Consider the following 27,332-nt stretch of genomic DNA (forward strand, 5'->3'; position numbering starts at 1 on the left):
TAGAATTCGCAGAATGCGGAATGCCCTTCCTGTGCGGCAATGCAAATCCTGAATGCTATTTAACTCATTGCTCCTTACATTACCAACACTCCGTTTCCCTGTTAATCACACCTGCTTTTTGGTCCTCCCTCTCCCGCACTCCCTGCATTTCTCCCTCTCTTCTGTGACGCCACAAGAACGTCAAGACAAGAAAGCCATGGATAGTATCACCAGAAGCAACGTTTTCAGTGTCGAGCCACTCATCGGGCTGATAAAAGAAGTAATTGAGGAGGAGGAAAACCGCGAAATTTTGCAAACTGATTTGATTCCTATGGAATATCGTCTGCATCATATTAGCATCGTCCTCCAAGATCAACAGGCCCCTGAGGTGCTGAAGGAGTGGCTGCAACTGATGCATAATTGCCTTACACAGGCCAACAACATGCTCCATCGCTCCAATTCACGGCAAAGGTGTCTCGATTGTCTCAGCAACAACTCGGAGAGACCGTCGAACCAAATCAAAAATTGGAGAGTACATTTTAATTACCTTTTTCAAGGCCTTGAATGTGAGTACTCCGTATTTGTCAGAGGTCGCGAAGCTGTCATCGCTCCAGTCATCGCTCCAATCATTCCACTAATGAAGGATGTTATTGAGGAGGAGGAAAACCGTTGCATTCTGCAAACTGAGTTGAGGCCTCTGGACAATCTTCTGCTCGATATGAGCGTCGTCTTCCAAGATCAGCACAAAGCAGCCCCAGCGGCCCTCAAGGCTTGGCTGCAACTGCTGCGTAATTGCCTTGCAAAGGCGAAGAGCATACTCCAACTCTACCGTCCATCACAACCACAACGGCGGCGTCTGGACTGTCTCAGTGGCGAGGGCAGGAGAACCCCTCGTCAAGTCAGCAAATGGAAGGTACTCTTTAATTTCCTCTTTCAAGGCCTTCAGGAAGACTTTTCAATGTTTGTTACTTCTGCTTCTCACCTGATTATCAACGGAGATCCGATCTCCATAGAAGGACAACCCCTCTCTACAGATGAAGATGAAGATGAAGGACAACGGCTCTCTAGAGATGAAGCGTGGTTGTTATTCAGAAAATTTGCTTTCAAAGACAACCCTGTTCCTACGGATATAGAGGAGTGTGCTACTAATATTGCAGACGAGTGTAAGGGTCTCCGTTTGGCCACAATCTTAGTCGCAGCAGCAATGAGGGGAAAAACCAGAGTAGATGAATGGGAGACTTCTTTATCTTCCATCAAAAATGCAGTTTTTTCTTGTCCAGATACTGTGCATCCGGAACTCTATAAAGCATTAAGATGGTGTTATGATGCATTGCCCAATTCAGACGTCAAGAATTGCTTCCTATATTGTGCTATGTATCCCAACGGTAAATATATTAAGTATCGCTTCCTATATTATAGCAACGGTAAATATATTAATGTGCAGGAATTAGTGCAAATGTGGATTGCAGAGGGGTTCGTCAGGAGCAAACAGCAGAACCATTTAATGGACATGGCCATTGGCCGCACCTGCGTAAACCTCCTTGTCGATCGTTGCTTCTTCCAACGTCCTGCCGATGACGAGGCGATCATCGAGGATTGGCTGTTTCTGGAGAAACAACGTATAAGGGTTCACCCTGTTGTTCGTGAGATGGCAATATATATTGGCGAGCAGGAGGAGAATTGTTTATTCAAAGCAGCTGAAGGGTTGCAAGACTTTCCCACCATTGACAATGAGAACTGCAAAAGGATATCAGTTCGGGAAAATGATATTAAAAATCTCCCTGCCGAGTTCCCATGTCAAAAACTGATGAGTCTCATGTTAACGGTTAAAGATTCAATTCCACCAGGATTTCTAGTGAGTCTGACGTCTCTGAGGGTTCTCAGTCTGGAAAGCAGCGGAATAAATTCAATCCCATCGTCAGTGGGGCAACTAAAACAGCTGGAATTTCTCAGTTTACGAGGACTCTGTAGCATCAAGGATTTGCCGGAAGAGATGTGTCATCTTTCTTCCCTTCAATTTTTGGATCTTCAATATTGTATAGGACTACAATCATTGCCGTCCAAGATTGGCGACCTTAAAAACCTCAGGTATCTCAGTTTAAAATGCTGTGACAGGTTAGAGGTGATTCCACATGAAATCTCGCAGCTTACTTCATTAAGCACACTCTACGCATGGGGATTCTCTTTAAGTGTGGAAGCAGAATCAGAAGGCAGAAGAAGCATTTGGAGATTGAAGGGTTTGAGAAATCTGACGACGCTGGGAATAAAGGTAAAGGGATCATCATCATCATCAGGAATAGAGGAGGGCATAATGGGAACATGGTTGGACATGAGGTACTTACACTTGGTGTTTGATGGTGCAATGGTCGATCTTCCTCACGACATGGAGAACATGAGGAGGCTTCAGGTTTTTGTAATGGTCGGCTACCGCGGGTCAAGTCTGCCGGAATACATTTGCAAGTTCCAACATCTTGAAGCCATATCCTTGGCTGGGTGTCGCCAGCTACGGAAGGTCTCTCCTTTGGAACGTGTGCCAAATCTGAAGGCTTTATCGTTGGAAAACTGCTATGGTTTGAAAGAGTTGGAAATAGGGAAATCTGGTGGATTTTTAATGTTAGAGAAATTAATTTTCTGGCGATTAGAGAATTTAGAAAGCATTGGGAGAGCATCAGATAATGATGTATGGAATGAAAGTACATTACCCAGACTGCGTATTTTGTGTGTCGAGGGAGATTGTCCAAAATTGAAGAGACTCCCCGTGGGTATGGACAAGTTACCCAATTTGACTGCAATATTTGGCCAGGAAGAATGGTGGCAGCAAATAATTTGGGAAGATGAGGCTATGGAAACACGCCTTCAAAGTTTATATAGAAAAACTGTAATTAATAGAAGATGAGGCTATGGAAACACGCCTTCAAAGTTTATATAGAAAAACTGTAATTTTTATGATTTAAATTTTGTTGATAATTTTTCCATGCTATTTGTAATAGTTTTTTTTACTCATTGTAGTTCAAAAACTTGCATTTATGGAATTAATGACATATTCCACACCTAACATATTTATTGACTCGAAGTTTCATGTAACATTTTTTGGAAAGGGTTTTGTCTTTTTACACATTCTTTGTCGTATTTTGTATTATTTGCCCTTTAATTGTAATTGTAATTCATATGTATTATATAAAATTTTAAATATGAGTCGTTCAAGAATTACAATTATATTTTATGGATTGTATTTAATTGCTGTGAAGGATATTTTTCATTGTTAATATATATATATATATATATATAATATTCTATTCAAATAAAAATAATGTAATAGATATAGTATAAAAAATAATAAATTTTAATAATTATCACTGAAATTGAATTTTTGTATTTTTCATAAAGATATTTTATAAAAAATAATGCAATACATATTTAGTATAAAAGAAAGATAAAATGTTTTATATTTATTATTAAAATTGAATTTTTATATTGTTATAAAGATATTGTATAAGGGCTTATTGGGTTTTGGATAAACCGTGTGATCGACACTCTTTGATGTGAAGTCACTTGTTCAATTCCCCACCATATTGAACATGATGAAGAAGATGTAGTCCTACCAAACTTACAAAGAAAATAGATATTTTATATAAAAAAAGAAATTTTTCATATACTTAAATTAAATATTTTTATAATTTAAAACCATATTTTCAAGTCATTTTAGGATCATTTTCAATGTTAAAGTTTAGACAATACTCAAGATTATCTAACTATTATTCAAAACTTCTAAAAACATTCTTAATAAAAATGTGACTATTTAAAAGTCAAAGATAAGAGCCTTTTCTATACTTATTAATTCACATGATTTGATTGAGTTTTTTTTAGTGATTCTCTTCTTATATTCTTATATGGTATAGGTGATTGAGAACTTTACATTCTTCTCATTCTCAACTTCCTAAATCTCCTGTGGCACATGCACTATTCAAGGTCTGCGCACTTCCATCTTCATATTTGGTCTTCTAAATGATTTCTACTTTGAGTTATACAATTCAATTCAATTTTAATTAAAAGAATAAATATTATCTTCTAAGTTTTCATATTCTATGTAGTAAAGCATTCAATTATTTTCACACTAATATAATTTCATTTTTTTAGTGAAGTGAAAGATTTTCTAGTGCTTTTATAGGATATATGTCTTAGAAAACTATCAAATTGTGACAATACACATGTTTGCACCATTTAATACATATTGAAAGAGAAAATTGAATCTAGTTAAAGATGACAAAGATTAAAATAATTCAAGGGCTAATATTTAATTAATACTTTATAATTATTTTGTGGGGCCTTTTAGAAAACTATAAACTACATCTTTTACTATATAAATTGGTGTAGTAATCTCATTATATGAGGAGAATAGGGCGTGTATTATTATGAGTTAATTGGAATATATTTTCAAGGTGGATATTTCATTTACATATCATAAAGTTTTTACCACCATAAAGCTTCATGTCATCTTCATTCTAGCTTTCGAGCCTTTATATTTCCATTTTTGTGTACACTCTTGGTACATGTTGTTTAAAGTATTTCATGATATCTTCGATGCATGGGCATCCGTAAAAATCTAATTGATCAATATTCTCTCATGCAAGGCATCTATAAAAACCTAACTGACCGAGAGGTCGAAATCATTTACCAAAGGAGTTTGTTCCTCAATTAATGGATTGTTACGATATAGTTTGGTTTGAATTGCCACGTAATTTGTTAAAATTAGCTAATTGTTGTAATTATTTTAATAATGCCAAAATTGGTCCATTTGATCCTATTTCCATAGATCTAAAGTACCCTAAAGCAATGTATTTATCTATTGATTAATTTTATAATGAGAAGTAGAGAGCGTGTGCGGGAGTGATTTTTCCAATCAAATATTATAATTGGTCCTTCTGCAACCTATCGTTTTAATTCTTAAACAGTTCTTCTACAGTCATTATATTACCTTATGGCCACACATATATACACATATAACATTGCAGGGAATTTTGTTGATAGAGAAACTAAGCATTACTTTTATATTGTGTGAGTGGGAGGTTGTAGGAGTGACAAAGGAGAAGCAAAAGCATTATAAGTGGGAACATAGTACATAGGCAAGGCAATCAACACTTAGTTTTTTTTTAAGTCTTGATGGGGGTCCATCGGTTAATAGAGGCAAGGAGACAGAGTCAATTTCCTGTTAACAAAAGCCATCACTTGATAGCATCAGGTTGACGTGTCCTAGAGGTTCTATCCCAAAAGGTCGAGAGGGGAGCGCATAAGGGAACAACTGGGTTGACTGGGCATCAGGTTGATGTTTAACGGGTAGACAATAATAAGGAGGTTGGGATAATGTGGAGAGCGAGTGGGACCACTAGTATTGCTAACTCCACCTAGAGGTTAATGCGGTGCGCTTTGGGAATGGGCCCGGAAACAAAAACTAACGAAAGTTCGAATTGGCACTCGATAGGAAAATACTAAAGTCTGTCTCTTGTCACATTTATTGTGTGTGCTTTGTGAATGGTTTACGGTGACGTAAAATTGGGTTGACCCGTACAAGATGACAAACCAAAGGAGCGGTGCCTTGGCCATGAGAGTTGGTCGTATTGTGGGGAAGTTTAAAGCTTTGGGAGCTTATAAAGTGGGGCCACTTGCGACTATTAAAATAAAAAGGTTTGAGCCTACAGTTTTATAAAATGGTAAGTCCCTCCTCCTTTTGATTATATATATGTATATTAGCTTCTGTGATTATTACCAAAGTATTTCGGCTATGGTGGTTCTAGCTTGGCTTTGGAAATTAAAGGGACATTTTAGGGTCTAGCCCACCATATAGAATTTTAGAAAGTAAGGTTTGTACCAATTGGTATCAGAGTAGATCTTACATCTACTTCAGTAACAATTAGTTGACCATGGCTTACAGAGTTGGACGAGGTTCCAGAGGAGGTCAAAGAGTGCCAAAGGCTTGTAGCCAAGGTTGAAGTGATGAGAGTTATGCAACAGTTGGAGGAAAGAATGATAGGCATGGAAATCAGTAAATAGAGAGAACATGAAGAAGGAGATGTAAGCGAAGAATAAAAAGAATCTCCAGAGGAAGAAGTAGCTGAAAATCTTGTAGAAGCTCGAATATTAAATACATTTTTAAGATCTATCACAAAGGTGAAACCAGATATATCTTCTTACAATGGAAACATGAATCTAGAGGATATTATAGATTGGATTACAGAAATGGATAAACTATTTGAATATGAAGAGATGGATGAGGAGAAGAAAGCCAAGTTTGTTGTCACCAAATTGAAGGGAAGTGAAATCTTATGGTGGGATGGTGTATTGGTTGAAAGGAGAAGGAAGAATAAGCATAAGATTAAGAGCTAAGATAGGATGGTAGTGAAGCTTAGAGGTAAGTTCTTGCCAAAGGATTGTCAGCTCACTTTATTCAGACAGAGATTGATGACTATGAGGGAGTATGCAGAAGAGTTCTATAAGGTGAATATCAGGGTTGGATGTGTAGAGGAGTCCACATAGAAGACAACCAGATATATTAATGCTCTTAGATTAGACATTCTAGATGAAATCAATGTGCTATCACCCAGAACAGTAGAGGAGGCATACCAAATAGCATTGAAGGTCAAGGAGAAGCTTGCAAGGAAGCAGTCTGGCAGAGGAAAAGATATCGCTAGAGGATGATGACAACAATCAAGTAGAGGGAGATCTATATTACAAAAAGAAGGACTTATTAGCTCAAGTTCACAACAACAGTAACAAGGAGACTTCGGAGGTTGAGGATCCTTTTTCATAGGATGAGAAAGAGTTAGAGGAAGAGAGATTTGTTGCTACAAGTGTGGCAAGCTTGGACACATGGCATATGAATGACTAGAAAATAGAGATGTGGGCTAGAGAAGTGGTTTTGTTTCCCTAACAGAAGAAGGGGAACCAAATTTACAGGAGGAAGAGAATGTACCAAAGACACGAGAGTATATATTGCTTAAAAGGGTGTTGTTGAAACTAGAGAAGGGAGTTATTGAACCAACTCAGAGGAAGGTGTCGTTCAAGATGAAATGAAAAGACCAAGGGAAATGTTGCAAGGCAATGATTGATAGTGGCAGCACAAACAACTTGGTGTCTACAGAAGTGGTGGAGAAGTTGAAATTGAAGAAGAAAAAGCATCCAACACCTTATAAGGTGTCATGGCTTCAAAAGGGTCATCAATTGTTAGTGAATGAAAAAAGTGAATTAGAGTTGTATATAGGTAGGTACAAGGATAAAATATTGTGTGATATCATGCCCATGGATGTGTTCCATATTCTATTGGATAGATTGTGGCAGTTTGAAATAGGTGTTGTGCATGATGGGAAGAATAACATCTACAAATTCTATAAGGATGGCATCAACTATACCTTGTTGCCATTTCAAGAAGAGGGGACATCAAAGAATAATGATTCCAAGGCATTTTTGTTGAGCAATAAAGAATGTTTGCAACAGATGGAAGACAATAAGGTGAGTTTTTCCTTGGTGTGTAAACCTAAGGTAATTATCACTTCCACTATTGTAAATGATTTATCCTTTTGAAATTCAATATATGTTGAATAAGTACAGTGATATTGTAGTGGATGATTTGCCTAATGAGTTGACACATGTGAGTATAAGTCACCATATTGACCTAATGCTAGGATCAAGTCTACCAAATAAGGCTACATACAAAATGACCCCTCATGAGAATGAAGAAATCAAAAAGAAAGTGTAGGAACTCTTAGATATAGGAATCAATAGAGAGAGCCTTAGTCCAAGTGCAGTGTCCACAATGTTGTTTCCTAAGAAAGATGGAGGTTGGCGTATGTGTACAGACTCTAGAGCATTAAACAAGATCATAATCAAGTACAGATTTCATTTACCTTGCATATATGATTTATTGGAATGTTTGAGTGGTGTTGTTTGTTTATCTAATATTGATCTAAATAGTGGGTACCATCAAATTAGGATTAAAGAGGGATATGTGTGGGAGATAACTTTTAAAACCAATGATAGGTTGTATGAATGGTTGATCATGCCATTTGGGTTTTCTAATGCACCCAACACCTTTATGAGATTGATGAATGAGGCATTAAAGGAATTTATAGGGAAATTTGTGATTATGTATTAAGATGATATCTTGGTTTACAATCATTCTAAAGAAGAGCACTTGAGACATTTGAGATATGTGTCAAAGAAGTTGCAACAAGAGAAATTGCTTATCAATTTGAAAAAATGTTCATTCCTGAAGACTGAGCCTATGTATTTGGGATTTGTTATATCCAAGGATGGTTTGAATATGGATCTTGAGAAGGTAAGAGTTATTTTTGGTTGGCCCTCTCCTAAAATCATTTTTAAGGTTAGAAGTTTTCATGGTTTGGCTAGTTTTTACAGGACTTTCATAAGGAATTTCAGCATGATGAGTGCTCCAATTGTAGAGACCATAAAGAAAGACAAACAACCATTTCAGTGGACTATTGAAGTAGAAAAAGGCTTTCAATTGTTGAAGAAGAAGATCACATAACATGTGTTGATCTTGCTAGATTTCAACAAGCCCTTCCAAGTGAAGTGTGATGTTAGTGGACAAGTGATTAGCGATGTATTAATTCAAGAGGATAATCCCACTATTTCAGTGAGAAGTCGGATGAGTCAAGGAGGAAGTATACTTCTTATGACAAGGAGTTTTATGTTGTGGTACAAGCTCTAAAGAAATGAAGGCATTATTTAATGTCTAAAGAATATTTTTTGTATATAGATAATCATGCCTTACAAATTGAGTACATTATGCAACAAAATAAATTGAGTCAAAACCATGTGAAGTGGATTGAATATCTCCAAAATTTCACCTTTTTTAAAGCATATTAGTGGCCAAGATAATATAAATTTTTATGCATTGATCAAGACGAATTTCATTATGCATGAAAGTCGAGTCCATATCATGGGTTTCGACTTCATGAAAGAAGCCTATAAAGCTTGTATAAACCTAGCAATCCAAGATAGGAGTCTGTGGCTTGATTACACACTTCAAGAAGGATTATTGTTCAAGAATAATTAGCTTTGTGTACCAAAATTCTCGATGAGGGAGAATTTAATCAAAGAGAAGCATAATGGAGGCTTTTCATGACACTTTGGACATGATAACACATATGACTAGCTGAAGAAGTTTTACTATTAACAAAAGATGAGGAATGATGTGTAGAAGTTTGTCAGCAATTGTAGGATTTTCTAGCATGCTAAAGGGAAGAGACAAAATATAGGATTGTATACACCATTACCAATTCCATACATACCATGGGATTCAATAAGCATGGACTTTGCGTTAGGTTTTCAAAAAAATCAAAAGGGTAATGATGCTCCTAGTATTAGGTCAATATGGTGACTTATACTCACATTAAATTTATCTAATTATTGTAATTAGTTTAATAATTCCAAAATTGGTCCATTTGATCCTATTTCCAGGGATCTGAAATGACCTAAAGCGATATATTTATCTATAGATTAATTTAATAATGAGAAGCAGAGAGTGTGTGGGGGAGTGATTTTTCCAACCAAATATTATAACCAGTCTTTCTACAACCTATCATTTTAATTATTAACCAATCCTTCTAAAATCACTATATTATCCTTTGGTCATACATATATACACATATAGAATTGTAGTTTGACAAAGAAACTAAGTTGGGAAAGTGACGATTTTTGTTGCTCCTCTGTCATTCTTGAAACCTCCCACTCATTCAATATAAAAGCATTGTAGGGAATTTTGTTAACATAGAAACTAAGCATTTATTTTATTATGTAAGTGGGAGGTTGCAGGAGTGTTAGAAGAGCAGAAAAATCCGTCACTTTCCCAGCTTAGTTTCTTTGTCAAAAAAATTCCCTAAAATGTCAATTTCCTATTAATAAAAAGCCATCACTCAATAACATCAGGATCATGTGTCATGGAGTACTTATCCTAGAAGTTCGAGAGGGGAGCGCATAAGGGAACAGTCGAGTTGACCGGACATTAGTCTAATGTATAAAGAATAGCAAAGGAGTTCAGGATAACATGAAACAGAAGTGGGACCGCTGATACTAATGAATCTACCTAGAGGTTAATGCGGTGTTCTTTGGGTACAACCCTGGGAATGGAAACTGATGGAAGTTAGGGTCGACACTTGATGGGAAAATCCTAGAATTTTTCTTCCATGAAATTTCTCGTGTGCTCTTTGTGAAATGTCTGGGTAAACATAAGTGCACTCTAACGCGTACAAGCCGACAGATCAAAGGAGCAGAGCCTTGACCATGAGAGTTGGCCATATTGTGGGTAAGTTTAAAGCATTGGGAGCTTATAAAGTGGGGCCACTTGTGACTATTAGAATAAAAGGTTTGAGCCCGCAGTTTTATAAAATGGTAAGTCCCTCCTCCTTTTGATTATCTATATGTATATTGGCTTTGTTGACTATTGCCAAAGGATTTCAATTGCAGTGTGTTAGTGTCCTATGTTATAGTATTCAAAAGCCAAGCTTAGTCTTTTATTATTTTGGTCATTTTGTAAAGTTTTTCTATGATCTCTTAGAGATAAATTCATTAGTATTTTAATATAAGTGTGGGATCATATGATTGGTTTAATTCTAAGTAGTGTTATGTTTAAAATGTTTCAAATAATGATGGAAATAACCATTAATTATTTAAGGTCTAAGTTTAGAAAGCTTAGGGGAATGTTTCAATTTAATCATGAGTGAAGATCATAATAGATTTGAATTTCCATCATTGATTCGAGTTCAGTGGTGTCATGTCAAGTCATTTGTATGGTCTAGTCATCATATCATCATCTTTGTAAGTTAATGTTGCACTTATCATTTGCGCTGCGCTTTCATATTTGAATTTGCAACCAATCATTGCAAATAATGAAGGCTTGGAATGCGTGAAGGGTGAAAAATTCATGTATTTGGATTTCAAAAATCTATCGAACCAGTTCCTCCTCCTCCTCAAACGTTCTTAACAGCCAAAGGAAGTCATTATGCTTTGTTTGCAAGGGTTCACTGTGCTTTTGCAAAATTGGAGGCTTTCTTGTGCCACGATCAATCTTAGGTTCCAAAATTATTTTCTCTAAGATAATTCACATTGTATGTTGTTAGTTTCATCTTTATTAATCGAGAATAATTCCCAAGAGAGCTCACATCCATCATAAAATTGAATGCACTGTGATTTCCTACTATGCTTGTGTATTGAAATTACGCTATATATTAAAATAAAAAATTGTTGCATTTGGGTTTGAGATTTGATTTTTTTGTCTAAATTTGTTAATATAGAGATTTTCATTCAAATTTTTGGATAAACCCTTATTTAAAACCCTAATTCGATAGCTGCAACACTATTTCTGAGCTAAATTGTTAAGCATTGTAATTTCCTTGAGAAACCCCAGAATTCATATTTTATTGTGATTCATGACAACACTAGACAAAAAGAAGAAAAAATGGGGAGACATAGTCAGGTTTGAGCCTCAAGGTCTTACCCTGTAAACTCAGATCCAATGATTAGGGTTGCATTTGAGCATACTGGCTGCATCGAATTTTGTGAAAAGAAACATGATTACAGTATTCAACTAACCAAAGAGTTTTCTTTGAACTTCACTAGGGTAGATGTTAAGGTTGGAGAGTTGAGTTTACAGTGTTAGAGGTTACCATTTCAGCTGCTAAAGAGATCCCTCTACAAGGAGAATGGTGGTTCAAGGGCATGCCTCTAGACATAGTCAACTACAAGGATTGCTTATAGCCAAAGTACAAAAACAAGGAATATGGAGCTATTGTGCCAAGGGAATATCTATTTGAACCCTATAGAAAACTACTCAAGGTCATCTAGAGGTATTTCACTTGTGAAGGTAGATTTGGGAGATTTTATCAGTATCATTTCAGGCTGTTAATGCATTTCACAGGTAAAATCCCTTTGACTATGTGCTTTTACTTGTTCAGAAGCATTGGTAAGATGGCAGATAAGGTTTAGGGAAACAAAATTCAAGTAGAGCCCAATCTCTTTCATTTTTCTTTAACCAAATTGTTAGTAGTGGAGGAGTTGAAAAAGAAAAATCATTCACTGAAAGAATTATTGGATTCATCCAATTTAACAGCTAATTTTCTAACTAGCCCTTGGAGTAAAAAGGATACACCTTCATATGTGACAAAGGATATTCAATCAGTAGAGGAGAGCTCAGTAAAAAGGCCACTAACTTCAGTTGATTCATCAGACAAGAAAAAGGGTAAAAAATTTCATTTTTCTCCTGAGGTGGTGGAGGCTCCTAAGAAACCACTCACAAGGGTTGCTGCGAAGAGATTTCCAATGGATAAAACACCTAAACAACCAATTGATGTTCTAGATACCATACCAGAGAAATTTGAGTTAGATGATAAGGATAAGGAGATTGTAAAACTGTAAGAACAGTTGAAAAGGGCCCATTTAGTCATTGCCTAGCTACAACATGATAACAGGGAGTTGAAGAAGAACATTTTGGAGAAGATACCTAAGAATGATGAAGTAAAACTAATGACGAAGACAAATCCATCTTCCACAAAGTCTAAAGGTAAAGAAAAGGCAGCAACAAAGAACATTCAAAAGAAAGAGACCTCATCAGCAAGAATTCCTGTAACTAGGTCCTCAGCTAGGAAGTTGCAACTACAGAAAGAAGAGTCAGTACAAGAAGAGAAGAAGGTTGAGTTGGATGAAAGGCATCAAAATTTCCATAGGCTAAGGAAGTAGTTGAAGAAAGCTCAAAATGAAATTAATAGGCTTAGGGAACAAGATGAAAGGGCCAGAGAGAAGATACATGGCCACTTGAACATCTGTGAGCCATCATTGTTTGATGCCAAGTATATGTTGAAGAGAAATCTACTCTTACATAGACAACATAAGAATATTTGTAGGAAAAAAACTTACTTTGAAAAAGGAGCCGAGGACTACAAAACAACAATTGCAAGAGGCTTTCAAAGAAAACTAGAAAGAAGAAAGAGCAAACTTAGACTTGTTAGCTGAGGCAACTAAGGTTTAAGTTTGAACAGGTACTCAAGATCAATTTTGATTTTTCCCTTTTTTTTTAATTACATCATCCTATATCAATCATATCCCCTATGTTTTTGGAAGTTTTGGGTAATGGAAGCAATTGACATAGTAACGCAGCATAGTCGTTGCACTACTGTCAAAAGCATTAAGTTCTAGTAGAAGATTGGTGTTTTTTGTGTTGTTTCTTATGAATGGAGGCTCAAGGAGGTTTTTAAGAATACCAGTATCATTAGGAAATCATGCTTATCAACCATGTACCCCAAAATTCAGTCAAATATAGGTAGGTGTAAATTTGTTGAGCTTTTGTTGTAGATGGTGATTTTGATGGGTGGAAGTATACAATTTAGATAGGTGTTTTCCAATGGGTGTATGATGATTTAGGAGTTTTGTTTTACTTTTTGGGCACATCAAGAAGTACAGGGCATGATCAGAATCTTGCAAACCATAAACTCGTTGCGCGTTCTGTTGCATTTCTGTTGAAGAAGGGAGTAGCACAACGAATGCACTGGGCTTCCACACAGTCAACACTTTGACCATGCAATTTGTATCTAAACTTCATGTAATTGACACTCATGGTCATGGTAAATGTCTTGAGGTGTTTTGGAGGTTTGAAACTGGTTTTTATGTATGTATTTAATGCATTTTGTTTAAGAATTTCTTAGTCAAAACAATTTCCTAGTTTTTAAAGAGTAGTTCTATATTCGTTGTTGAAGGCGAAAACTGAATCTTTTTGGGAAATTTGGTTCCTAAAGGAAGGAAATAATTGTTTGTTATCTATATATGACGTATTTTTTACTAAGAAAAGGGTTGGTCAGGCTTAGAGAAAGAAGACATTGTGCATTGTATATATTCATTAAAGTTTCAGTGAATGATGAAGGCTTAAGTCAACTTTTACAGGGATTCATGTGTCAATTTCTTATGGTGATGTTTTCTCCCGTGTATGTGAATTTTCTCTCTTGTTATAATCATGCTTGATTTGTTATATCTTCATTTTTAGTTAAGTTGGGATTTATTTCAAAGTTCATTGTGCTTTGTTATAGCTTACTAAACATTTAATGTTTTTCTTCCAGTGTGACATCTAGAATTCATCCTCACTTAGATGCTTTAGATGTTATCAATTCCACTACTCCTCTGCTCACCATCTCTACAATGAAATTTAACAAAAAATACCATAAGGATTTCCTCCCTTTCCCTTGTCTAAGGTTTCCTCATTTTCCCCATCATATCACTCAAAATCATTAACTCCATATGACTCCATGCCCAATGGATTTGCCCTCTTCCCTTCCATCAAACTGTTAAATCTATTCCTCTATGATATTAATGCCTAGCCGAAGACCTAAGTGACTGAAGAATCATATAGGGAGATCCCTCTCTCAAGCTAGAAGGGTTAGATTCCAGTTTTAAAGTGGTTTGTGGTTACCTTTGGGTTCCTCTCCTCAACTTGGAGGAATTGCGAAGTGCTAACACAATAGTTCTAGTTTGATTTTGGAAATTAAAGGGACAGTTTAGGGCCTAACCTACAATATAAAATTTTAGAAAGTAAGGTCTGGACCATTCTCCAACATCCTCAATTCCTTGTTTGTAATATACTCACAATTTTAATTAAAATCTATAACTTCTTGAAATTTGAATTTTTACATAACCATTCTCCATGTCTACAACTTTCTACTTTAGGTCCACAAATTTCAAATTCTAATGTACAATATTCATCAACCAGTTCTTTGGAATTTTAACTTCCAATAAACTATTCAACATGTTGAAGTAAGTACACTTCCATTTCTAACATAATTTAGGGTTTTTTGTTCAAATTTAGGGTCAACATCTAAAGATAAGTCACACATTGTGGTAAGGGGATTGAGTTACAAAAACCTTGATTGAGCAGAGAGTGTATCTTTGATAAGGCTTTTGGTTAATGCATCACTTAATTGAGGCTTTAATAGATGCTAGAGTTAAGGTTTTCAATTCACAAAAAATAAAAGAAATAAATTATTCAAGTTTTAAAAAAATCTTAATTAAGTATTTATAAACACTCGATCAAGCATTTGCAAGCCCTTAGTTGAGAGTTTAAGCTCAAGTTAGGATTTAAAAGTAAATGCTCTTTGCAAAAAAAATCAGTAGATGAAACCTCTAAAAGGTCAAAACCTTTCAATCTTCCATATTTAGTGGAGGAATTGATACCAATGAATTCATTATTCAATCCTCATTCCATTGCCATGGAATTTCCCTATTTTCATTTTCATAACAGATTTTTCAATATATTTTTCTAAAACTCATATTTCCTATGGAAAAAACGCATGAAATAAAAAATGATAAGGTCCCATGTTATTAACAATAAGGGGAGGCCAAGTTTTGAAGAACTATGCCAAAGGAAACTATGTTAGGAAAGTAAATTACTAATCAAGGACATTGTGCTAGGTAGGTGAAATGTTGAGCAAAGGAACTATGCAAAGAAAATCATGTGATGGAACCAAACACATTGTGCAAGAACTTGAAAATTTGTAATTGTTGAGTGTATAATTTTGTAATTGACCTATGGTCCGATTAGTGTGGTATCGAAAGGGAGAAACTTGTAAAAGGATTTAAATAGAGATATTGAAGAGAAGTTAGAAATAATAATAGAGAATAGTATAAAATCTTTGAGGTGTCCTTGTAAAGCTCTACAATTCTATAATGAAGAGTGTATATGACAATTTTCCTTCCAAAGATATGGTTTCTATGATGAACGAATGAAATATATATCTATATTTGGTTTCTACAAGTCTTCTGCATTATAACAAATGTGTTCTTTAAGTATTTAGTATAACCATTATGGATATTTAAGGATTATCTTCTGCATTATAACAAATGTGTTCTTTAAGTATTTAGTATAACCATTTTGGATATTTAAGGATTATTTATTTGACTGTTTGAGATGTGAATAATGTGTTGTTATGGCGAAATGACTGGGCCCTGAATAAGATCTCTAGCTAAAGGTTCTACAATTATTATAAGCATCTCTAATGGGATCTTCTCCAACCATTGGAGATTAAAAATGTTTATGCTTATAGGGTATTTATTGGCCAAGGAGTTAAAGGCTTGGGACTAAACCCCATGCCAACACATTTATTGATGAATTCCCCTATGAATTTTCAAAGGACACATGGGATTTTCTCAAACCATACCTATTTTAAGTTTATCAAGGATCTCTAAGGACAAGCTTCTCAAGATTAGAGATTAACAAGAGGTTGATCAATTTCATTCTCATGTTTGGGGACTCTAAATTTTTCCCAAGTTAGAGGCCCATCACCTCACTCAACACATCCTATAAAAACTTCTCCAAAGATATAACCTTGCATATCAAGCATATTCTTTGCAAATTAATTTGTCTAGAATAAACACTATTTACTCAATAATGATACATCCTCGATAATTTCATTGTTGCATGGAAAGGCATGGAATGTTCTTGGTCATTTGGTTTGGAAATTTTATTTATCAATATTGAATTTGAGAAATCATGTGACTAAGTGGAATGGTTCTTCATTCTAGTGATGCTCAAAGTCATGGGACTTGTCTCAAGTTCATAATTAGTGTGGAAACTGTCTTTACCATTTCATTGGCTTATTTTTTCATTAACAAACGAAAATATGAACAAACATGCTTATTTCAATAGATTAGATAGGGATTCCCTTTAGCATCATCATATATGTTGTAGATGGCTCTTTGTTATCTACTTTTCTATAAAACTCAAACATGAGCTACTTCATAGGATTTAACTCTCAAAACTAATGCTAAATACCTTAGGTTTAGATATTAAAAAGGGATTGATCAAGTTCATTCTCAAGGTTCATGAATATGAATTATTCCCAAGCTAGAGGCCCATCACTCTACTAGACAAGTCTTATAAAATATTATCCACAACTATATCCTTCCATATCAAACATATTCTTTGCCAAAATTATTTGTTTAGAATTAGAATTATTTATTCAACAAATATATATCCTTGATAATGGCATTGTTGCATTGGAAGGCATGGCATGGGATATTTCATTTGGTTTGGAAACTTTGTTTATCAAGAGTGACATTGAGAATGTGTATGACTATGTGGAATGTTTCCTCATTTTACTGATGCTGAAAGTCATATGACTTAGTCTCAATTTCATGATTAGTCTAGAAAACTTCTTTAACATTACATTGAATTGCATGTTCATTAAAAAAAAAAATATTAAAATATGGGCCTACATTAGTAAATTAGATAATGGTTCCCTTCGGTGTCATTCCTATATGTTTTGGTTTTAGAGGGCCTTCACTATCTACTTTTCTCTAAATCCTAGCATGAGGTACTTCATGGGATATGAGAAGTCAGCCAATTAACATTTCCTAGATGAAATTTCCTTAAGAAGTCTTAATGAGAAACCCTTTTGGTTCCATATGGTCAATTGTTTCGATACATTTTGCATGGACTTGAGTTATAATATTTAATGGACCAAGAGATAATGCTACAAACATAACCAATGACCTATGCCTAAATTATTAGCCTCGTAAAATTGGACCTGGATACAATTGATCCAATCTACTCATAAACAACATCTAATGATCCAATTAATCTTTTTTTCTTGGTGCATTTTCATTTATTGCAAACACTAGAACTTATAGTCATAAGAAGTGTAATTCCTTTGCATTGTAGTTTCACCTTTCTTTAGTAGTGTGTTAATATAGTTGAAATGTATTGGTAATGAATGCATCTATTCTAGATCCACATATTTGTACTTCAAATTTGTGATATATATAAGTTATTTTTTATATCTACATATTTCAACTAGTTATCCATCATTTCCGAGTAAGTAGATTTCCATTATAGCACCTTCTAGAGTAATTTTGGCTATATTTGGGGGCTTAGGCTATGAATGATACTAACCTGTTTTAATATATTTCAATAGAAATTTATCTAATGAAAACCTTACACCCTACCAACTTTTAGCCAATGCATCTACTACATTATCAAATCTTGTAACAATTACAATTTTTTAAAAAATTGCTTGTAATTAATTGATTTGCCATTGTATTATGAAATTTTGTAGTGATTTTTTTTAGTTTTGTATATGGTTGATGAGTATGTGTTAGTATATTCCTGAGGATGAACCATGAATCATTGTCTTTTTCTTGTTATGAAATTTATATCTACTACAAAATGGTTATTCATTTATTTCATCATGAACAAAGAAAGATATGTATGAGCATTATTAAGTTTTTAAATTTTAATAAACAAATAAGTCATAGAATCTTCGAATCCATGATTCTTGTATGATCACAAAATTTATTAAATTTCATAAGATAGGTGGTAGAAATTTCATAGGTAATAAGGATAACTTGACACATCAATATCTCAATCAACCAAGAAGGAATTAAATGAGCATGATAATTCATGTCTCCAGTAGGACACTAGTTCTACCAAATAAGAAGAACGATGTTCCTAAAAAGTCATTCCTTTAGCAATTTGCTTGCATGATAATTAAATACCATGAATAAACTAAGAATTGTTGGTGGGTAGGAGTTGTGGGGGGAGGGGGGTATAACAGTGGGGATGATGTGAGGGGTGTGATTGTGATGAATAATTTGGTAGTCTTGGAATTCCCTAGAAATTTTGTTGTGGAATCCAAGAAATCCCTATTATATATGCATTATTTTCATCTCAATTTTGGTTGTATTCTCTCAAGCTAGGTGAATAATTGTTACTTGAAGAGTAGTGTTGTAATCTTCATAATACTTCTATTAAAAAAAATAAGTATTTCAAAGTTGGGTTAGATATAATTGTTGGGGTTCATTAGCTCTCTTTCAGTAAGGGTCCTTTGGAATAGTTTACTAGTGAATACACTTGTTTTCTGTAAGATTTTTTATTGCATTTAAATTCATTATTTGCGTATCTTTTGTAATTCTTCATTATGGCATGTTGGCACAGACAAATATGCATTGTCAAACTAGGGTATATTTCACAAAGCTAAGACCCAATTAGTGTTCTCTTTGTTGGGGAAGAAACATCCTCCAACATGTTGGTTGTACTACCAATATATGGATTTAGCATCAAGTTAATCAAAATATAAATCCTAAATACAATCCTAATTCTAAAAAAAAAAATTAAATATAAAACAAAACACTTAGCTAGGATATAAGAACAAATAGTGAATTGTTGGGAAAATTGATTGTTTGGTTGGCATTGATGTCAAATTTAGATGCTATGGTTTGGATTGTTTATTGTTGTTTTTGAAGGACTAGTGTGCATTTGTTGACAAGTAACATGATGCATGTGTGTGCCATATGTGTTTGGATTATTTTTCTAGTGAATCATGGTTGCAGGTGATTGGTTGACGTTGAAAATGTTTAGAATATGAAATCTACACTATGAGGATTATTTTCCTTGGACTTATGGATTTATAAAGTTGTTATTTTCATGCATACAATACATAAAATCTGGAAAATAAAGTACATGAAAAAATACAATTACTCACAACCATAATAACATAAGATATGATCTGTGAAACCCTTACTAGAGAAAACCTAACTGGAAAGTGAGGCTCCTCTACTCTCTCTTTCTTTTAATGGAAATAGATGCAAGTAAGAGGAGTGAAACTATGGCCCATGTACTGCATAGTACACAAAACCCTCTCTATTTTCTCTATCTCTATTTACTCCTAGCTACTCTACTCATCTATGGAACACAATTCACTCAAATATAATGGAACCCCTTTTCATCCTAGTGGCATGGTTATAACACATTTCAATAGCCTATTAATGGTTAATTTTGACTCCTTGAACTCTTAATATGAGTTAAAAAATGAACCTTCTAGATTATTCTTCATACTTACCATATGTCTAGGCTCTTTTCCATGAGTAATAGGGGTTGACATGGCATCCTCTTGTATTATGGTGTTCAATTTTGATAGGTCAAATTTCAAGAGATGTAACTTTCTCATGCGAGATCTAATTGAGGCAATTATTGTGTTGTTGGAAAGATATTAATGTGTATATTATGGAATCGAGGTCCATAGTAAGGTTGTGACCATAAAAAATTTCTATTTAATGCCTTAAAATGGCTCCTAATTTTTTTTACCTAAAATGTTTGACATTGGGACCACAGGTAAAAATGATCCTACAAGCTAATTCCTATAAATTTTCCATTCTAAAGGAATCAATATGGACGAAAAATATTATATTGATCCAATCCATATTCGGTGGGTGCCATTTGTTAATTAGTGATAAATTTTCCTTGTTTATGAGTTTGTCTTACCACCTACTTCATTTTCCTATAAAATGTAAGTTTCTATGTTGGCCATTTCATGAATTGGTGTACGAATTGGTCCTCTCTTGTGATGACCATTTGGAGAAAAGGAACTAAAAAAAGTCTAGAGAGTGTAGAATTCCACCATAATTTATGGGTCTTGTATTTCAATATTTCCTTCATTTGTCTTAATATTTCGTTTCTTTTCTTCTTTTCCTTGTGTTTTCTTCTTTTCCTCAACCTCATCTTGAGCTTTCTCTATTCTTCTGTACTTTTATGCTTTGGATTTATATTCCATTTTAGATTACCCCCCTTTTCTTGTTTTCTGGCTTTAATTTTAGCTTGTGTTCTTGTTTCAATTTTATCCTTTTATATACTAATATATGTGTCGTGATTATCCTTATCATCTAATTATTAATTCCATTTCGCTTCTACTTCCTCTTTGTCCTTGATATTAACTTCTTTTGTCCTCTTGACTTTATCATCATCTTTAGATTTAGATTCAATGTTTATGTCTTTGCTTGTTTAGCTTATGTTTTTACCCTTTCCTTGGGATCAAAATTGTATTTGTCCTTTTTGAGTTCTTCTAACATCTTATTTTTTTGTTCCTTTCTCTTCTCTTACAGAGTGTTGTAGTCTAGAAGATAGTGCGCATTGGTTACGAGTAGCAAGGACAATAAAACTTACATAATCATATGGAACATAATAATAGCATAAGAGACACAAAGTAGCAGAGAACTAGTGAAGAAACACTTGACATTATAGTCTTCTAATGAGCAATTCAAACCATTATATGGATGTGAAAAAATTCAAACAGTTGTAAATATAGACACATGCTATATATATATATATATATATATATATATCATGTGTCCATATTTACAACCGTTTAACTATCAAAGCCAACTATCTATCCCCCGCCCTTAATGTGTTCTTCGTCCCGAAGAAGGGAGAAATTTGGAGACGTACAATTTTTTTTTCAAAATGTGATACAATAGATAGAAAATAAGAGAGGAGAACTATCAAAATATAAGGATGGAACCACTAAGGGAGAAGGCTACAATGGTGTCATTTCTTGAGATATCTACCTTGCAATTGTGGTTAGCTAATCCACTAATACTTCCTGACCTCCATCCAATGGCTTTAATATTTAAATTCCTCTTCTTTCTCTTTCTACTAGCGTTAATTCTCCTCCTACATCCATTTCTTGTATATTTGATCTATGTTCGGAGATCTAGCACATCTTGAACTTGGCCAATGATTAAACCTCAAAAATTCGTTGTTTTTGTCCCACCTATAAATTTTCTAATCCACGTAGTCACATTGATTGTATTTTGGATTTTATCTCCTCTGTGTGGTAGACTATTGAGGTTATAGATTGCACTCACCAAAATAGATAGTGCTTTTTCTAACCAAGGAACACCATTGTGGTCTTGACTAACAATATACTACGCGACACCTTCCTTCAACCCATGCAAATATGCAACTAATGGCAAGCTGATAATGTCTTGGATTCCTATTGCATGTAAGATTTGGGTTTGCTCAATCCATTTGTTATTAAATTTATCCCACTACATGAATTATTCAGCGTGCTTCTCCTAAGACGGTTCATCAAATTTTGTCTATCTAATATTATTAATTTGGACTTGCAACTTTGTTGTAGTTGCCTAGTCAAACTGATATTTTTTCGTCGGTTCTACTACGATATATGGTTCCTAAAAATGCACTCTCTTCCTACCCATTTTGAAATCTTATTGAAACTCTTTGATTCTTAGACACTCGAGCAACTTAGGATCAAAAATAACTAGGCTTGGTAGGTATGGGATTTCTGAAATCTCAACCACTCTCTCTAGTGAAAACTCAACAAAACTAATGGGTAGTGTCATTCGTCTCTTTTTATTTATAGTTGTTGAATTGAATGTCACATTGATTTCAAACTCAGAGTCATTTTGAAGTTGTCTCATCACAATGATGCTCATATTTTTTATATCTATTAACTCGTGCGAGGCATGTGGCTCAATTAATTTTTTAGATTTGGTGGTTGATTTAGATTTAGGCTTTAATACGACACCACATGATTTTAAATGTCACTTGATTGTCTGGTTAAAAGAGGCATGATGGTCAAATGTATTTGTTTGATTTGTTTTACTTTTAATTTTTTTTCTTTCTTATTTTCCGTTGCTTGAGTCGAGTGACTTCCTATGGTCGATATTACCGATTTTATATATAATCCTTTCAATCGAGTCGGTTGGTTGGTCGGACCAACTTATGAGTTGAGTTTTATTTCATTTAGTCGAGTTAGTTTCTTTGTGATGATGTTCTTTGAATCTCCTTCATGGTTCTTCTCTCCTTTCATGATGATGTTAGTTCCTTTGTCGTGTCTTGTTGTTTATATATTTCCTCAATTCTTATCCATGCTCCATTTTTTCATATGCTTGTTTCTTAAGTCTAATTATTTCTTTCCTTATTAACCTTTCATTTCGCTGGTATATATATTATTTTCTCAAGATTTTATAACTACTTCTAGTAACTTTCTAACTTAGAACTTTTAATTAAATAATTAAATAGAAATATATAATTATATATGCAATTGGTTAGCTTATCTTTCCATAATGTGATTTTCAGGCTAGCTCATGTGGCTAGTGCCTCATATATTTTTTCACCAGCCACATGCTAATGCTTATCAAGAGCTATACTTTTTGAGTTAGACACCATTGGAAAGTGATTTAAATAAGTTCCCTTGTAATATCTTTAATTGTATAGCCCTTGAAGAACCTATATATTTGATAACAAAGGGTCTAATCGATGCAATTTCTAATTTTGTAGGGTTTCCCTTCACCCGATTGTCATAAAGAAAAGCTAAGTCTCTAAATTTTAAGTTCTTGGTCTGCAGATTTTTGTCATGCCATGATTTTTACTAACTCTTACTAACTTGTTGCTAATTAAGTGCATGGAGTATATCTTATTCTAAGCATTAGAGTTGATGGAATCATTAATTTTTTACTGTTTTATTATATTTTAGGACATTCGACACAATTGTAGCATTTTATATATAATCAAGTGGTACAACAACCTCTTACTAATAAACCAAATTGAATGGTGTAAACATATTCAATTGCTTACATGTCGTACAATATTCACACAATATAGATGGGATTTTATCATCCCAATTATCTCTATTGAGGTTGCATATCTTTGTAAGTCCTTTATGCAATGTTTTATTGAATGGTTCTACAACATCGTTTACCTATGGGTGGTAAGAAGTTATTTTTCTATAATCAATCATGAAATTTTGCATTAATGTTTGAATTGTAGTGTTAATAAAATGAGTGCCCATATCACTAATTATAGGTGGCCGAATTGAGTTACTATATTTTCATAAACAAACTTAGCTACTACTTCTTTGGTACATGACTCGACTGGCTCTGCTTCCACCCACTTCGTCAAATACTCCACTGCTATTATATTTTTCTCATTTCCATCTAGCTCTTTTGTGAAATGGTTCGAAAAAGTTGATTGCCCAGATATCAAAAGGTAGTGTCATGTTAATTGAGTGGAGTGGCATACGATTCATTGCTAACGGTCGACCTGATATTTGACATACATCTCATTTTTGGACTTGTACTTGATAGTCTCGAAATATATTCAACCACCATAATCATGCCTGTAAAATCTTCCTTGCGGTCATGTCACCTTAATAATCTATGCATGCCACTCCTTTATGGGTTTCATTAATTATAACTTCCCTTTCATGGTCCAATGCACACCATCTGACTATCTCATCTAGGCCTAGTTTGTATAATTGACCATTTATTAGCGAAAATGGTGCCACTTTAATTGGTAAGGTATTTTTATTTTCCTCTGTCAGTCCATCAGGTGCTTTCCCTACGAGTATAAAATGTGTGATTTCTATAAATTATAAAGGAATTTATTCTACTTTAAACAGGTGAGCATTTGGTATGTCGTCTTCTGGGTATGTTGATTCTTCCCCTATTTCTTGTTGGGACATATGATTAAGCCCAACATTCTTCTTACCATGTTGGAAAATGAGTTGAAACTCAAATTATTGAAATAATAATAGCCATCGATAGATCCTTCCTTGATGGACTGGCTTATTAACAAGATATCTTAGTGCTTGGTGATTTGTAAATAATATGAATGGGTTAGCAAGGAGATAATGATAGAATTTTTTAATGCAAAGATCATGGCGAGTGCTTCTATTTCAGTTTTCAAGTAATTTCTATTAGCCTTATTTAACTTTCAATTGGCATATACATTAGGATGGTCTATAGACTCTTTGTCCAACTACGTTAAGACAACCTTGACTGATACAATAGAAGCATTGACATGAACAAGCAATTTTTTCGACCAGTTAGGAAACTTTAAAATAGGTTCTCGAACAATCTTCTTCTTCAATAATTGGAATGATTCCTTGAATTTTGTCATCCATACATATGGAACATCCTTCTTCAGTAATTCATCGATTGGAAAAGAAATGTCAGAGTAATGCCTTATAAATTTCTTGTAGTATCTTGTGTGCCACAAAAATATTTTGATGTGTTTTTTATCAACTTGAGGCTTTAAGTCCAAGATTACTTTGATCTTTTCCATATCTACCTTTATTCCTTCCTTGGATACTACACTTTGGATTATTTTCCCAATAAATGGTATAAATTGATAACTTACGACCTCCAATGTTGGGATATTTTCTTGTCTTAATAACTTATGACCTCCCAACCTTTTGATAAATTTTGTTTCCAAGTCTTGAGTCAAGTCGAATGAGTATCCCACCAATGATTTGCTTGAATAATGAAAATTTGCACCAAACTCTACATTCTCCCTTGCTTTCTAATAGATTTGGTCACTTTCTCAATGTGATTCACGGAAGAAACCTATTCCTTGAATCTAAGTAGATTATTGGAGTCTCCATTTAGATCAGATGGTAGTAATGATGCCATTTCTTTTCTTTTTCCTTTCTTGGATTATATGCACGACTTGTATGGAAAAACATGGTTGGACCTTCTCTCTCGATACTACTTCAACTTCCCAACATTCTTTCGCTTTAGATTCATAATTCTCAATTTTCCATTCATAGATCTTGGTGTCATAATTTTTTCCAATAAAGAGTGGGGAACCAGTCAAGAATTATTTGAATGTGATAGGCTCCACATTGTCTTTATCTTTGTAACCACCCCTCCCATAGCTACCCACTTTCACCAGATTGTCGGGCTAAACATGTGACAAGGAGTTACTATGATATGATTCAACCTCCTAGATCACCTTAAGGAAGTGGAATTGAAAAACCCAAACTTTACTTACTTCACTCGGGTGCTATAGGACCCCCAAGAGCTAAACCACCCTTCCAGGTGTTGAAATATGTAACTAAGTTCGGTCTTCATAAGGACAAGTGTAATCATGAATTTTTGTAATTGATGTAAATAAGAAAACTAAAATTATTTATGTTATGCTTAAGTCATGGGTTTCATGCTCAAGGAATTTTATTTTTATAGATAAATCTCCCATTGAGAGCTATTAGGATTGGTCATCAAGTAATAAATTCTATTGAGTCAATGTCAACTATTGAAGACCCATTTTGACATGTCATACATTTTAAAAAGATAGTTTATTTGAGTCACAAACCCTCTAAGACCTTGTCACAAGAACTCCCTCAAGTTGGCCTTCAAAAGAAATGAAGATGATTCTAGAATAACATGTCATCCTAGGCACAAGATCAAGTCGGCCTATCTTGCATGGAAAAACCACTATATATAGGAGCATTTGACATCTCTTGAAGAATAATTCAATCCAGCATCTAAAATAGAGAAGGAAGTGCAAGAAACACTAGAGAAAGGGTTCATCATCAAGCGAAGAAAGGAGGAATAGAAACTGAGGTATTTTGGCACTATTTTGGGCTATTCTCCTCACACGTGTTACATAAACTATGGTTTTTGCAGTAGTATCATATCCGTCCCTGAAGAAATCATCAAGGTGGTCACGAATCCAACATTATTTATAGCCAAGGTCACAAGTAGAAGCCCTCATGTTAAGTGAATAAATAGATCACCATCAAGATCCATAACTCATCCCACACGTGTGAACTTGCAGAATTTTCAGGCAGCCGAGAATTGCAGGATTGTGGAGGAAGGCTGAAATTTCAGAATAGTCGAAATGTGCAATGCTAGAAGTCAGTTTGACTAGTGTTGACTTGTTCAAGAAGAAGAAGAAGTAGTGAAGAAGGGTCTTGTGACTTGGTCTTGAATAGGTTAATAGGTCAATGGTCTTGGTCCTGGAATTCATCACTTGAAGATTCTATAAGAAGAAGAATTTGTTTGGGTTTTCCACTCAAGTTGGAGAGGTTTTAGCGCTAGATGATTGCCTACATCCTATGTCTCTTGTCTCATTATTTTTTATGGTTTGGTGGGTATTTGATGAAGAATAAAACTATAACAATATAATTCAAATAATAACCTAATCTAAAGAAGTAAAAAGTATTCACAAGCAGTTATCATTGCTAGAGAAATCATCTTTTGTTTCTACCCTATATTTCTCAACATGGTATTAGAGCTAAGGTGACATATCAAGGAAGGGTAGCTCAACAAGGGACACTCAATAATTCAATAATAAAAGGGCATCAAATCATATAGAATATCATCTCATCCTCAAAGAGTTTTGAAGTCAAGGTCTACATCATCATTAAAGGAAGTGTCAAAACCCTAGATTGGTCAAAGAAGAAGTCTACACTAGAAGAAGTCCCGAGATACTCAAGTCATGATCAAAGAAAGAGACCACAAAGTCCCTACATATACTCAAGCTGAAGATATCTACAAATAAAAGTAACTTGAATTCTACTCAAGGATGTTGTCATCATCATCAACAAGGACATTGTCATCATCATCAAAAGTTCTAAGGTGATCTCCCTCTCTTTGGAGCCACGGATCACTCTTGAAGAAAACTATCCTCATCAAGGAGAAGTTTTATGTTATCTGTATCATCATCAAATTCAAGGAGGCATAAAATTGAATAAGAATATTCACAAGTAAGTATATTTATGTCT

The 27,332-nt window shown here is 34.4% G+C and overlaps 1 protein-coding gene across 1 annotated transcript; it reads left to right on the forward strand.

The window, feature by feature from the left end:
* Positions 1-616: 616 nt before the first annotated feature.
* Positions 617-2,875, forward strand: LOC149144485 (putative disease resistance protein At1g61300). Its single transcript, XM_089452174.1, has one exon. The coding sequence runs from the start codon at positions 617-619 to the stop codon at positions 2,873-2,875; it is 2,259 nt and encodes a 752-aa protein (XP_089308300.1).
* The last annotated feature ends 24,457 nt before the right edge of the window (positions 2,876-27,332 follow it).

This window comes from Pinus tabuliformis, chromosome X (assembly GCF_031772625.1).
Source record: "Pinus tabuliformis cultivar Carrire ecotype Pingquan chromosome X, CPIR1, whole genome shotgun sequence".
Taxonomy (NCBI): Eukaryota; Viridiplantae; Streptophyta; class Pinopsida; order Pinales; family Pinaceae; genus Pinus; species Pinus tabuliformis.

Excerpts from the sequence above, each read along its gene's own strand:
- LOC149144485 (XM_089452174.1), top strand. The coding sequence starts at position 617 with ATGAAGGATGTTATTGAGGAGGAGGAAAACCGTTGCATTCTGCAAACT.